This window comes from Marmota monax, unplaced genomic scaffold, assembly GCF_021218885.2.
Source record: "Marmota monax isolate L192 unplaced genomic scaffold, Marmota_monax_Labrador192_F-V1.1 WCK01_AAM20220418_F8-fsc00084, whole genome shotgun sequence".
Taxonomy (NCBI): domain Eukaryota; kingdom Metazoa; phylum Chordata; class Mammalia; order Rodentia; family Sciuridae; genus Marmota; species Marmota monax.
The window spans coordinates 6686742-6701572 of NW_026694575.1; the positions used below are offsets into that span (position 1 = coordinate 6686742).

The window sequence follows — 14831 nt, forward strand, 5'->3', positions numbered from 1 at the left end:
CAAGCTGGGCCAGTCAGAGGACGCCTCTTTCCTGGGCCTCACTGATTGGTCCCGGGATCACCACCTTAGCCAAGCTGGCCCAATCATAACAGCCCTCCTCACTGGACCTCAATGACTGACTGGTCCAGGGACCAATCAGCTGAGCCAAGGTGAAGGAATCCGAGCCTTCCCCGGGATCACTCCACCCAGACCTCCAATGGGGAGTTTCTAGTTCCTCCTTCTGGTGAGGATGCTGGGAAATATAAAGCTAGGTCTTGCCAGAAGCTTCCAGGAGATCAGAGTTGAGGGGGTTTCAAGATGGTGGAATAGAGGAGGTCGCTTTGCTGGCTGCTCTGTGGTGTGAAGCCAGGAGAGCAGGCGGGCAGCTTCTCCGTAAGATGCGAGAGAGAAAAAAAGGAGGGGGGGCAGTCTTTACTGGAATTTAATACTGGACTCTCAAGCAGATCAGGGACTCAGGAGGTTCACCTTTTAAAATAAGGAAGAAATCCCCAGCAGCACAGCTGCCCCGGCCAGAGCCACCAGCCAGAGTGGTCCCTCCACGGGCACAGGGAGGGAAGGATAGGAGAATTAAAGAAACCCGCGTTTTTTGGAGGCCTGAGGCATGTCTGGGTAGGGGAGTTCGCAGATCACAGGCACTGCCGGTCTAAACTGAAAGGTGCACCGCACAATCACCTTGTGCAAAAGAAGCCGCATCTCTCCCAGGGCTGCGCAGAGGACAGAGGAAGGAACCGTTTTGCCCGCAGTGCAGGGGCTGGCAGCTGAGAGAGCCCAGTCCTGGTAAACCTGAGTCTGGCCCGAAATACAGGCCTGGCAAACCCACGCTGCATGATATGGAGTGTGCCTAAGTGACCAGGAGAAAATCAAACATGGAGAGGGGTTTACACGGGGGATAACTGGTCCCAGAAACCCACCAGACTCTACCCATCCACCCCCAATCTGACTGCTTGCAGGACCTGCTGGGAGAGATACACCTGGCCAGGATTCAAAAGGGCAGGTTGGGAGAGACAAAGTTTGGAGACTGAACCCAAGAGGAGGTCCTCAGGTGACCTAGTGGACTAATTGGTTCCTCCACCTCATGGGGGGAACCCATGAGAGATCCTAGGGTGCAGTCTTCCAACATGGATGGGCAATTTCTGGGTCCTGGAGGTGTCTGATTTGAAATCTCCAGACCAATTTGCATTCAGGGAAGAGCCTGGAGCCTGCCTAGGCCTAAGCCCCGCTTCCAGGAGTTCTACCTATGGGATTTCCTCTGTCACTCCAGCAACCCCGCCCTGAGGGAGGGGCAAGCCTCACACTCCAGAGGACCCCCACTTACCACTGGCGAGAAAGGAGACTGGGAATCTTGAACCCCAAAGGAAACAATTCTTCAACTTTTCATCAAGATCTTTCCCCCCCCTTTTTTTCTTTTCTCTGTTTAATTGTGACCTTAATGGTTCATGGAAATTTATACATATTCACATTTTTTTCTCATTTCTAGCATTTTTGAAACCAGTTATTTTTCATGGATCAAGTTTTGAGGGAGTAGGATGTTTGATTAGTATATTTCAGTTTTGCTTTGTATTAATTTATTTTTGATTTTTAAAAGTTTTACTTTATATATATTTTTTCCTCTCACTTATCTGTTTCCCTTGATTCTCTCTCTTTTTTTCTGCTAACAATCTTTACTGTTCTTTCACTCCTCCTTTAATGTTTTTACTCCTATCTTCTCCCCTCCTCCCTCATAACCATCACATCTTGCATCACCTCTGCTCTCTCCTTGTCTACCATTCACTTGCAAACTTACTGTTTTTATTCTGGGCAATAACTGATTACATCATTTCTGTTTGTTTACAGTGACAATTAACATTGTCCACATCATAGTAGGAACTATCTGGTTTAATGCTGTATATTGTTTGCATGGTGGTTATTATTATTTGTCTCCCCCTAAACAGTGAGGTACCAGAAATCTTCAGGGACACTGTAAGTCCAGAGTAGAAACTCTACTGCTTCAGATCCATACTGTTAGGTGGACAGACACACAAACAACATGAAAAAGCAAAGGAACATATTACCCCCAAACAAATCAAGATACTTCAATAACAGAATCCATCAACACCACAGTGGAAAAAATGTCAGAAAAGGAGCTTAGAATGTACATATACATAATTAAACTGAACTACGAAGTAAAGGATGATGTAAGGAGTGACATCAGAGAGAAATCACAGGAAGAGAAATAACACTTCAATAAAGAAATAGCACTTCAATAAAGAGAGACTCGCAGAAATCCTTGAAATGAAGGATTTAATGAACCAAATTAAAAATTCAATGGAAAGGATCGCCAACAGACTAGACCACTTGGAAGCCAGAGTTTCAGGCAATGAAGAATGTTGACCATGGAGAAAAGATATTAAAAGACCATGAACAGAACTTCCAAGAAATATGGGGTTACCTGAAAAGACCAAATTTAAGATTTATTTGGATAGATGAAGGCTTGGAGATACAAACCAAAGGAATGTACAATGTTTTCAGTGAAACAAGAACAGAAAATTTCCCAAACCTAAAGAACAAAATGGAAAATCAAATATAGGAGGCTTACAGGACCCCAAATATCCAAAATTACAACTGATTCACACCAAGGCACATTATTATGAAATTGCCTAACGTACAGAATAAGGTTAGAATTTCAAGGGCTTCCAGAGAAAAATGACAAGTCACATTTAGAGGGAAACCAATCCGGATCTCAGCTGATTTCTCAACCTAGACCCTCAAAGTTAGGAGGTCTTAGAATAATATACACCAAGCCCTGAACAAAAATGGATGCCAGGCAATGCTAGTAAACCCAGCAAAATTAAGCTTCAGATGATCTTGAAATAAAAACCTTCCATGATAAACAAAAGTTGAAAGAATTCACAACTAGAAAGCCTGAACTACAGAACATGCTCAATAAGGTATTTCATGAAGAAGAAATTAAAAATAAAAGTGAAAACTAGCAAAGGAAGGAACTACAGTAGGAGAATAGTCAATCAAAGGAAAAACTAATTCAAATTAAAAGCCAGAAATAAATTGAAATGACAGGGAATAAAAATCATTTCTCAATAATAATATTGAACGTAAATGGCCTAAATTCATCAAACAAAAGATACAGACTTTCTGATTGGATTAAAAAATAAGACCCAACAATATGCTATCTCCAAGAGATTCACCTCATAGGCAAAGACTTAAACAGACTGAAGAAAAAAAGATGGGGGAAAGTTTATCATTCACATGGATCTTGTAAACAAGCAGGGCTTTCTACCTCATATCAGATAAAGCTGACTTCAAGCCAAAGTTAATCACAAGGGACAAAGAAGGACATTTCCTACTAAAGGAATCACACATCAACAAGACCTAACAATTGTAAATATTTATGACCCAAACAATGGAGCATCTAAGTACATCAAACAAACCATTCTCAATTTCAAGAATCAAACAGACTACAACACAATACTGGGTAACTTTAACACACCTCTCTCACTATTAGATAGATCCTGCAAACAAAAACTAAATAAAAAAGCTATAGAACTAAAAAATACAATTAATATTTAAACTTGATAGATAAATATAGAATATTTCATCCATCCATGACTGAATACACTTTCTTCTCAGCAGCACACAGATCCTTCTCTAAAATAGACCATATCTTAGGCCACAAAGCAACTTAGAAAATACAAAAAAAAGTAGAGATAATACCTTGCAATCTATCAGATCATAATGGAATAAAATTAGAAATCAATGATAAAATAAAAAATAGAAGCTTCTCTAACACCTGGAGACTAAATAGTATGCTACTGAATGACTAATGGATAGCAGAAGAAATCCGAGATGAAATTAAAAAATACTTAGAGGTAAATGAGAACACCAATAAAACACAGAAAACTCTCCAAGACCGTATGAAGGCAGTGCTAAGAGGAAAGTTGATTGAATTGAGCTCATTCATTAAAAAGATAGAAAGTCACCCAATAAATAACCTAACATTATATCTTAAAGCCCTAGAAAAAGAAGAACAAACCAACATCAAAAGCATAAAAGACAGGAAATCATCAAAATCAGAGCTGAAATCAATGAAATTGAAACAAAAACAATCGAAACACCTTTTCCTTTTATCTTTCAATTCTTGAAAAAGACCATGTTCAAAACTGTTCAATCAATTTGTACATATTTATGGATTTTTGAACTTCCCTTCCACTTTTGGTTTCTAATTAGATTCTATGATGTTTACAAAATAACTTTAATATTTTCATATCTAGTAACCTTTGTTTCATTCCCTACAAGTTGGTCTATCCAGTATAATATTCCCTTTGCTATTCAGAGCTTGAGTGTATAAGTCTAATTGGTTTAAAATGTTTTTCAAAGTCATCTGTTTGGAGATTGCCATTTTGTTATGACTTTACTTTTCTTTACAGTAAGTGGGGATTGCTGTCTCAGTATTAAAGTGTTGTTTTTTATTTCTTTATTGAATTCTTGCCATCTTATCTTTTTATATTTTGGAAGTATGGTATGAGTTTCAAGTGAATCTCCTCTGGTTGCAGTGTCCTAGGGAAAGCTCCCTTTTATCTTTATGTATTATTATCCTTTTCCTCTTTTCAAAGTTTTGTTAACATAAAATATATTTTATCTCATATACCTTTTGGCTTTAAAATGAGACACGGTCTCTAAATTTAAAAATACCTGGAACCTGATTTGCATACCATGATTTGCCACCCCAGCTTTGTGTATGTGAGTGTGTGTGAATGAGTGTGTGTGGTGCTGGGGATTGAACCCAGGGCCTTGTGCATGCGAGGTAAGAACTCTACCAACTAAGCTGTATTCCCCAGCCCCCCAGCTTTCTTTTGCTGATATGTTTATTTTTATTATATATATATATATATATATATATATATATATATATATATATATACACACACATATATAATTGTAGGTGGACACAACACCTTTATTTATTTATTTATTTATCTTTATGTGGTGCTGAGTATCAAACCCAGGGCCTCACACGTGGAGGTGAGCGCTCTACCGCTGAGCCACAACTCCAGCCCCTTTATGTAGCAATCATACAGCCTTTTGTTCTCAGTCCACCTGTGTCTTTAGAGTCACCTGTAGATTACATACAGGTGTATTTTTTTTTGTTTTAATTGGTATTTTGTAATAATTCATTTATAATCAAATAGATTTCTAAAAGTAATAAAATAACATTGAGAAAGAAAAAAAAAAAAGACCCAGCTTCCAGGAGAGGAGTTGGTCTGAGAGCCCAAAGATGTGCACGGAAAGGCAACCCGAGGAGCCTTGATGGAGACTGTCCCAGGAAGGAGGGGAGAGGCCAGCAGAGGACATCCAGTCTCCCAGGCTGCCCCCACTGCCACCGCAGGCTGTGCGGGGAGGATGTCCCAGGCCTCAGCAGGCGTCCCCACCACGCCCAGGGCCCAGCACTCACTGTGGTACACACTGGACTCTCCCTGGACTGTCCTTCCCCCTCACTGGCTTCCTGGCTGTCCCAGCTGTCATGCCAGGTGGCTGAGACCCACCAACATGCCTCGGCCCAGCTCCCCTGGTTGCAGTGGGATCCTGGAGCCTGCTCAGGTACCAGCGCCATCCAGGTTCAGGGTGTCCAGGGTGGGGATGGGGCAGGACACAGTGGGCAGCGGCACAGCTTCCTGGGCCCCTGCATCCCCTCCTTGGGCTCCCTGCTCCAGCTAGCCCCTTCACCTGGCTGAACCTGGGTCTTCCCTGTTCTGCCTCCTCCTCTGGATATGCTCTGGAAGGCCGGGCTAACTGCCTCTTGAATTTGCCAGGATACCTGAATCTGTCCACCCCACCGTCCTCAGTCCAGCCCCTCCCTGGCCACGCCCCATCAACCCTGGCATGAGGGGGTCCTCTGGCAGCTTGCAGTGCCCAAGCCCACACCCTGCCCCACTTCTCCCTCGTGGGAGAATCCAGGGCACCTGTTTTCACTGGGCCTCAGTGTCCTCACTGCTGAGTAAACGAGATGATACACAGAGAGCCTGGTCGGTCCCGACACCCAGCACGGGCTCTGTGTGGAGTTGTGTTTGTGTTACTCTCCCGCAACCCCCTCCTTCCCCTTTCCACCCCTCTGCCCACAGGGCCACCAGCTCCGTCTTGTCGACCTGCCAAACCCGTGGCCATTTTTCCCTGCTCAACTCCCTCCCCCAACACAGCCTCTCTGAGCCCCCAACCCCAGCCAGGCGGGGTCCGACCTCCTCCCCCGGCACTCCCTGCCCCGGCACCTGCCCCTCGCCAGCAACCCTGGCCAGCCCTGGCTCTGTCCCTGCCAGCTCTGCCACCAGGGCCAGGTCCCTGCCCTCTCTGAACCCTCACAGCCAGCACACAGGGGATGGCTGGTGTGCCCACCCCATTACTGCCCCTGTGGCTCTCGTCCTGGGGGCTCCGTGGTAGCGCAGTTCCTTATGGACAGAGTTAAAGTGTCCTTAAAGACCCCGTGTAACCTCTCGGGAAAGGGCAGTGTTGGTCTGTGCTGGAGCATGAGGTTGAGCGGGCGGAGGCGCGGGGACCTGCTTACCTCAGAAACACCGTGAAACGTGGCGCTGGCTGGAGTCCAGCGCACAAGGAAGGAAGGACCAGCTCCCTCCAATGCCCACCCCACACCCTTCCACCCCCTGGACATGCACAGGCGTCTGGGATGATGACCGGGGCCAACAAGAATTCAGTGGACATTCCTAGCACTTTCTTTTAGACCCTCACGTACTATGTGGACTTTGTATGATAAGCAAATGTCTTTCATCAAATGATAAAATTTGTGACTTTTTCCACCTTAAGTAGCATTTCAGACGCAATGCAAAAGGAAAGGGCAGAAGAGTTCGAAGTCCACTTCTCCAGGAGGAGGGAGGCGGGGGCAGTCATGGGGACAACCAAGAAGGCCAAGAATTCTCTGGAAAAAAGTCGTACCTGTGCTGATCTTTTGTCCTGGCTCTCTGAGCCACATGACCAGGTGGCCTTTGCATTATAGGGGGAGCTACAGGCCATCTAGAGACCCGAGGGGCAGAGAGTGTAGCCCAGAGTGTGTCACCTTGGCACTGCGGGCACAGGCGGGACCCGTCTCCACTTGGCACTGCGGGCACAGGCTTGTCCTGTGCTCCAGCGGCTGTCCAGCAGCACCCCTGGCCTCTGCCCACTGGATGCAAGCAGCACCCCCAAGTTACCTCCAGACACTGCCCAGCGTCCCCAGGGGCAAGATCACCTCAGCAGCTGAGAACCACTGGGTTAGAATGAGCAGTCGGGGACAGTACGCAACCTGTGGTCCAGGGCTGGGCGGGGACAGCCAGTCCGGATCACAGAGGCCATGAGGACCCCAAGCCCAAGCTTCCTCCCATGGCAAAGGCCTGACCAGGCAGGCAGCTGCAGCCAGGATGCCCCAGGTAGGCACGGCCACTCGGCCTCTCCCGCCCTGGGCACCCCAACCCTCACCCAGCCGCCCTTACCCAGCCGGATGTCCCCCTCGAGGGTCATCAGGACGTTGCCCGCCTTCAGGTCGCGGTGGATGATCCTCTTGCTGTGCAGGAAGCTGAGGGCCTCCAGCATCTGGCGGCAGACCACCTGGATCTGGGGCTCTGTGAGGCCACGCTCCAGCTCTGGGGACAGAGGAGACGGTTGGTCAACTCCGCGAGCCTTGCCACACACCAGGCACCAGAACCAGCAGGGCCACCCACACCACAGTGCCCTCGCTGAGCCCCGGCTCCCCCTGGCACCGACCCGTCGACCATCCTGTGCTCAACGACCAGCCCACGGGCAGCACGATCATCGTGCCCATGTACAGGGGAGGCGAGCAAGGCTCAGAGGGCCACTTGCTCGAGGCCACACAGGTGGGCAGACACAGATCCGAGGACCAAGCAGAGTTGAGGTGCCTCGTGCAACCAGCCTGGGCCGGAAGACACGGCCACCTAGGCCCCTTCTGTTTACGACAGGCACCAGGACCAGGTGGCTGATGGACAACAGACGTCTGTCTGTCTGGGGTCAAGGTTCAGGAGGCCGAGAAGTGGGGTGGGGGGCAGGGTGGTGGCATCTGGTGGGGCTCCTGCTGCTTCACTACATGGGGGCGCCAGGTGGCAAGAGGGCGAGGGTGCTTGCACCAGGTCTCCTCCTCCTCCTGAGCCACTCTGCATCCTTGTCACCTTCCCAGGGCCCCAGCTCCAGTGCCATCAACGCTGTCTGGGGACTGGGTTTCCACCCATGGACTCTTGGGGACATACTCACACGCACTCTGTCGCTTTATGGGGGTGCACAGCTCTGTGAGTCTGACACACTGTGTATCACAAACCCCATCACAATCTGCCTGTGGATGACTTCCTGCCCCCCAGCCTCCCCGCCTCCTCTGAACCAACCTTTCCTCCACTCCCAGGCCCTAAGTGGCCCCTGCCTTGTCCCTCTCATTGTGCCTTGGTCTAGAGCCTCTTAAACTGGACTCCTACCATATAAGGACGTTTTCTAGAACCTCATAAAACTGGACTCAAACACGACATGGACTTTTGAGTCCAATAAATCTCAAGAAGAGCCCTGATTACACAGCAGTACGTGACTGCCTTCCGCTCATTAAAACCACGAGACTGCAGCCCTGCAGAGGGGCCTGGGCCTCCAACCCCAGCCTCCCCTGAGCAGGGTTCCCAACCCACATTTCGGGGCTGGCAAGGTGTGTCAGCCACATGGGGACAGGCCACCTGAGCATTCTCCACATCCCACAGAAGGCCACTCTCCCTCCTGGGGACCAACCCTGGCCACTGCTGGCTCCCTGCCCTGGAGGTGGGGAGAGCAGCTGTCGGGGGTGAGGGTCTCTCAGACCCGGGTCACATCTCAGTTCTGCTGTGTGACGAGGACGAGCTCCTCAACGTCTCGGTGCCAAACCAGAGATGCTCTCTCCGATCTCCCACGGGGACTAAAGGAGGACAACCCCCGTGAAGCAGCTGCACAGCATGGCATGCGGTGACCACTCCCAGCACCGTGTCCCCCAGGGTGTCCTCCTAGGTCCACGCGCTGCAGGCCTGGTCCCTGTGGGTCACGTTGAGGGGGTGGGGCCTCGTGTGGGAGACCAGGAAGTGGGGCTCCACCCTCAGAAGGAGTGAACCTGGTCTCAAAGGGTGAGTTCTTGCAAGAGCAAATTGTCATGAAAAGAGTAAGGCTGTCCCCTGACCTCTGTGGCTTCCTGAGTCACCACCTGGTGTCTTCCACACCTGCTCCCCGCACTGTGACACCATCCACCAGAGGTTCCTCACCAGAGGCCAAAACTGTGAGATTCAGAAACCTCTTTTCTTTATAAAGTACCAGCCTTGGGTATTTTTGTTATGGATTGGACACAGAGTAATGGTGATGACCAATTTGCTCAAGCTGGCCCAGGGCCTCGAGACCCGATAAGCATTTACAAATGGGTAGACACTATGGATTGAGTGTGTCCTCCAAAGTCTGTGCACTGGAAATGGGGTCCCCAGGGCAACAGTGTGGGGAGATGGGCTCTGGACGGTGCTGCTCTCATGCGGACTAATGGCACTGTCATGGGGTGGCATGGTCATCACAGAAGGGGATTCCTGATAAGGGCTCAGCATGGCTCCTCTCTTGCTCTCTCTCTCACACAGGCCTTCTTGCCCTCCACCTTCCACCATGATGACACACAAAACGGCCCTTGCCAGATGTTGTGCCAAGCTCTTGGACTTCCAGCCTCTAGAACCCTGAGTCAAATAAACCTCTGTTTTGATAAATTATCCCGTCTCAGGCATTCTGTTATAGCAGCAGAACATGGACTCAGACAGTGACCTCCCATTTTCAAGGTACCCCCTAAGTTGCCTCATTCTCACTCCCGAGAGTGTTGTGTGGTGGGAGAGGGAGGCACCACACCCACCTCACAGCCAAGAGAGCTCAGAGGGTGAGGGACCAGCTTGAAGACACACGGGTTTTGAAGGGGAAGGGCTAGTCTTCCAATGGATGCCCACAGTTCAGTCCAAGAAGCCCCAGCTTGTCCCCACAAGGGGATGGCAGAGAGAGTTTCTTGGTCTGAGGAGAACCACGCAGGGGTCCCACCAGGATTTGGTGAATCCTCCCATCCCTGACAGTGCCCTGCCCAGCCCAGGACAACTTACCCAGCATGATGGCGTCCACTGCTCCCCCGGGGCAGAACTCGATCATGATCTGCAGAGAGCACAGGACAGGACAACCGTGAGCAGGGCATCCTGCCCCCCAGGGGAGCCCGGGCCAGCTCTGGGGGAGCTGACCAGCCCCAGCCTCCCCGCCCGGCCCTCCCAGGAGGCTGCAGCCCAAGAGGGGCCTGGGAGCTCCAGTGTCCAGAAAAAGCAAAGTGAAGTTCCCCCCGGGAACGCAAAGCTGCAGACACGGGTTTCTCAGCCAGACCTGTCCCACATTTTGAACCTGGGAGAGGGACAGGACCGGAGCCCGCCTGTCCCTCTCCCAGGTTCCCAGTCAAGGGCCTCGAGGACAACTGCCCGGCCCTCACCGGATCAGCCTCGTCCTCCCAGGGCCAGCACCTGTCTCTTGCCCTGTCCAACCCCTGGAGCCCAGCCCTCGCCAACCCAGAAAACCAGAGCATGAGGGCCTCGGGGCTCAGCTCAGACAGAGAAACCAAGGCCTGGAAGGGACAGGCCTGACCATGGCCACATGGACGGTTCAGTGCCAGGCCCTGGAGAGAACGCAGGCTCCAGCCCCAGGCCACTCATTCCTCCCCGTCACCCACCCAAGCAGGGAAAGGCTCCCAGCCTAGTGCAGGGGACAAGCAACGAAGGACAATCCCAGTGACACAGGCCGTGGGCAGCTGCCCTCCCAGTCCACTCATCTTCAGTCTCCTGGGCACTTGGGCTCCTAAGTGAAGAGATGCTCCCTCCTCTTCCTTCCTGCATAGCGCCAGGACCCCCAGCCTCCCAGAGTCCCCCCTGGCCTCCGACTCCCAGGGTACCCCCAGCCTCCGACTCCCAGGGTCCCCCTTGGCCTCCGACTCCCAGTGCCTACAACTCAGCTCAGCGGAGGCAGAGCCTGCCCGGTAGGTCAAGGAGGCCCACTCTCTAAACAGGAAAGCAGCCCTCAGCATGACCCAACTGGACTCAGGCCAGCCCTCCAGCCAGGGAAGGAGGAGTGGTCACAGGGGCTGGTGGGGGCCTCCACAGAGGAGGGAGGAGTGGCCAGGACTCCAGGGGTCCCCACAGAGGAGCAGGGGTGGCCACGGGGTCTGGTGGGGGCTGGGCTCCAGGGTGTGGCTGGCCTTTCAGGGGCTTCCTGTCACTAAACGTGGGCAGCAGCCCAGGGCCCTCCCTCCTGGTCCACACTCATCTTCAGTCTCCTGGGCACTTGGGCTCCTAAGTGCAGAGATGCCCTCTCCTCTTCCTTCCATGGGCATAGCGCCAGGACCCCAAGCCTCCGAGAGTGCCCTCCTGGCCTCTGACTTCCAGGGTCCCCCCCTGGCCTCTGACTCCCAGAGTCCCCTCCTGGCCTCCGACTCCCCTACAGCTCAGCTCAGCGGAGACAGAGCCAGTCAGTCACTTTGTCCCCCTGAGCCTGTCTCCTTGTTGCAGGAGGTCAACTGCAGCTGCTGGGTGTGTGGGAGAAGCCACGCTGGGATGCAAGAAACCAAAGAGGTCAAACAGGAGCCAGGGGACAAGGTGCCGGGTGCTGGGAGCACTGTGTGCCAGGACCCAGAGTTGCAGGGTACCCACCGGGGAGGCGGCAGGTCCTCTGAGGGCCTCAGGCTGCTGGTCCTGCCTGGCCTTCAACATCAGGGCTGACCTCAGCTTCCCATGACTTCTCTCTAAGCTGACAGTGACCTGCCACCCTGCAACAGAAGTCACTAGAGACATGTGGTCTCTTGCTAACGTGTGCACCCGGGGACAGGCGCCTCCCTCCCTGAGCCACTCACGCCCCTAGCCAGCCTGGCTTCCGTCCCAGGGGCCAGCAGAGTGCCTGGGTGTGGCCTCGCGCCTCGCCTTCGAGGGACTCTCAGCTGCACAAAGAGGGACAAGAAACTAACCACTTAAAACAGCAGCTGTAAAGGCACCGATGGAAAAGAGTGACACTCGTCACCACGCAGGGACACTCAATGGCCCAGTGACTGCAGGGTGGGACGGAGGTGTCCTGACCCTCCCGGGAGCAGGAGCTCGTCTGGGCTCGCTGGGTGCCTGGACTGACTGGGGCTCTGTCACTGCGGTCCGTCCTGTGGCTCCTTCCTGCCGCTCAGGCGGGCCCTTTTAATTTTTCTGTTTGTTTCTGCTTTGCTTTTTGAAACTCCATGAAAGCTGTCCCCTCTCCTCTCACCCAGAAAAATGGCAACAGGAGCAAGCACTCGTGGGCGGGCCCACTGAATCTGTGCAGGTCTTGAAGCTCCATCCCCAGACCTGACCCAGACCCGGTGAGGAGCCTGGATGGGGGTCGGACAAGGGGGTGCTTAAAATCAACAGACCCATTTTGCTGTGTGGCCGTCTCCTCTAGCTCAGTCATCAAAAAGGAAATGGCACTAGACAGGTTCAGCTCCCACAGTGTCACTTAAATGACTGGGTGACCTTGGATAAGTCCATCTCCCTGAGTCTCAGTTTCCTCACCTGCAAAGCGGCACTAATCTCTGCCTCCAGGTGAGTGAGTTCCCAGCAAGGGAGCCCAGCATGGAAGCCGCACCTGCTGGATCTCTAAACCACAGCGGGCTCTCAGGCCAGCACCTGCCCAGAACTACAACCTGTCAACACTCCCTCAGCAGCGAGGAGAGTCAGTATAAGATGCAGAACCAGGCGGTCCTGCATCTTCCAGTGACACTGTCCCTTGCACAACACCCTTACCCAACATCCCCCGGCCCCAGCCTTTCCAGGAAAGATGGTACATTCTGAAAACCTGCTTCCCTTTTCTTATTTTGGCCTTGGCTGCTGGGAAGCTCAGAGCAAAGTCTGAAGTCAGACCTTAGCTTTGGTTTGATTCTCATGCCTCGCTCTTTTCAGCAGGTGGGTCTTTGACCTTCAACTTGGTGGCTCAGGGCAGCAGGCACTAGTGTTATGAACTAACTCATCAAGTTTCCACAGAAACACGTGGGATTTAATTAGTAAAAATAATAATCTCAATAGAATAAATAAAGTAGTTGGCCTTTCTTGTCTATGGATTCTGCTGCCATGAATCCACCAATTTCAGATTAAAAAGGAAAAAAAAAATCTCAGGGAAAAAATGCACCTGTACTAAACACATAAAGAGCTCTTTCTTGTCCTCATTCCCTAAGCAACTCGGTGTAACAACTTCTCACACAGCGCTGGCCTTGTATTAGGTGGTCCAGGTAATCCAGAGAGGGTTTAAAGCACCCGGGAGAGATGCGTACGTTCTATACAAACACTGGGTAGTTTTATGTAAGGATCTTGAGCATCTGTGGGCTTTGGTACCCATGGGATCCTGAACCAGTCCCCCACCTACATGGAGAGGTGACCACAATAATGATAGTAATATATGCAAATAAGCTAATAATCTCAATGCCTTGGGGAAGGTCTTAAATTGCATGCTTAGTAAACAGAATGGGAGCGTTTGCACTTGAACGACTGCAAGCTTTACTTCTATGTATCTGACACACTTTATTCAATCAATGTGTTCGACTGTTGTGGTGCTCAGGGCTTTCTCAGGGCCTGGAGAACTGAGGTCTGTGGTCAGTTTAATGCATCAACAAGTATCAACTGAGTGTCCCTCAGAAGCCCCACACTGCTAGGCAAAGCAGAACCCACAAAGTAGTATTGGATCAATAAACACTGAGCTCCTAGTCTGTGACAAACCCAGGTGCTGGGGACCCAGGAGGAAACAGGCCTCTGCCCAAGACCACAGCAGAGGAGGGTGCGGAAAGGAGTGGTGTAGGCACCCAGTGACTGCTACCCAGAGGCCTGTGCGAACAGTAGGCAAACAGCTTCCTGGAAGAGGCACATCCAGGCTGGGTGTTTGAAAGGCAAGGACAGGGCAGGCAGAGCCCAGCAAGAGCAGAGGCAGGGTGGCATGAAGAACAGATGGGGGGAGGGTGGAGCATTGCAAGGGATTCAAAAATACTCAACAGGGCTGGGGCTGGGGCTCAGTGGGTTCGATCCTCAGCACCACGTAAAAATAAATAAATAAATAAAGTAAAGGGACTTATCTGTGATTTAAAAGGAAACCAGACCTGAATTTTCAGATTGGCTCCACTCGACTCACCAGCTATTGAAGTTTGAGGTTTTAGTCTCAGGGCTACAGGTGGGTTTTTTTTTTGTTTTGTTTTTTGGTTCTTCCTCCCAAGCAACAGTGGGAGCAACTTTTTTGAGGGTTCTGCTCACCTCCCAATGGACCCATTGCAAAAATTTAACCCAACCTCGACCCAGGAGTCTTTTCCGATGTCTGAAAATGAAGAAAATTCAGTGGACTCTCATCTGGTCAGTTCAGAAATGCTAATAAAGCAACTTCATGACTTGACTCTGAATCCTTGTGCTAAATGCCCACCGTCCCCTCTGCCAGAAGGTCCACCCCAACCACTGGACAGGAGTGAGAGGGCCTTGCAGGAGGTCAGAAGGGGCTTTCCCAACAGGCGGCGAGGAGTCCGGACATTGTTATCTGCACGGAAAGACTGTGTGGCAAGATGGAGATATCTCCTGAGTCTTCAAGGAGAACAAGAAAGAGGCAACAATCTTAAGGAAGTTCAGAGTGAATCACAAAAGGGTACCATTCAAATGTACCTGCAGATTTTGCGTATATCATGGATGGGATCCTTCTGAGAATGCTAGAATAGGATATGAGTATGACACAGAGTCAATATAGGTGTGAATTTTTTAAAATATTTTTTTAGTTGTACAGCATGCCTTTATTTTATGTGTTTA

The 14831-nt window shown here is 50.8% G+C and overlaps 1 protein-coding gene across 4 annotated transcripts in view; it reads right to left on the reverse strand.

The window, feature by feature from the left end:
• Stk10 (serine/threonine kinase 10) overlaps nucleotides 1–14831 on the reverse strand; it is a 105130-nt gene that overhangs the window by 49483 nt on the left and 40816 nt on the right. For all 4 annotated transcript variants that reach the window (XM_046421340.2, XM_046421339.2, XM_046421342.2 and 1 more), the window contains exons 3-4: nucleotides 10113–10161; nucleotides 7470–7619 (exon numbers count right to left, since the gene is read on the reverse strand). In XM_046421340.2, the coding sequence (XP_046277296.1) occupies nucleotides 7470–7619; nucleotides 10113–10161 (199 nt within the window). The remainder of the gene's footprint in view (nucleotides 1–7469; nucleotides 7620–10112; nucleotides 10162–14831) is intronic.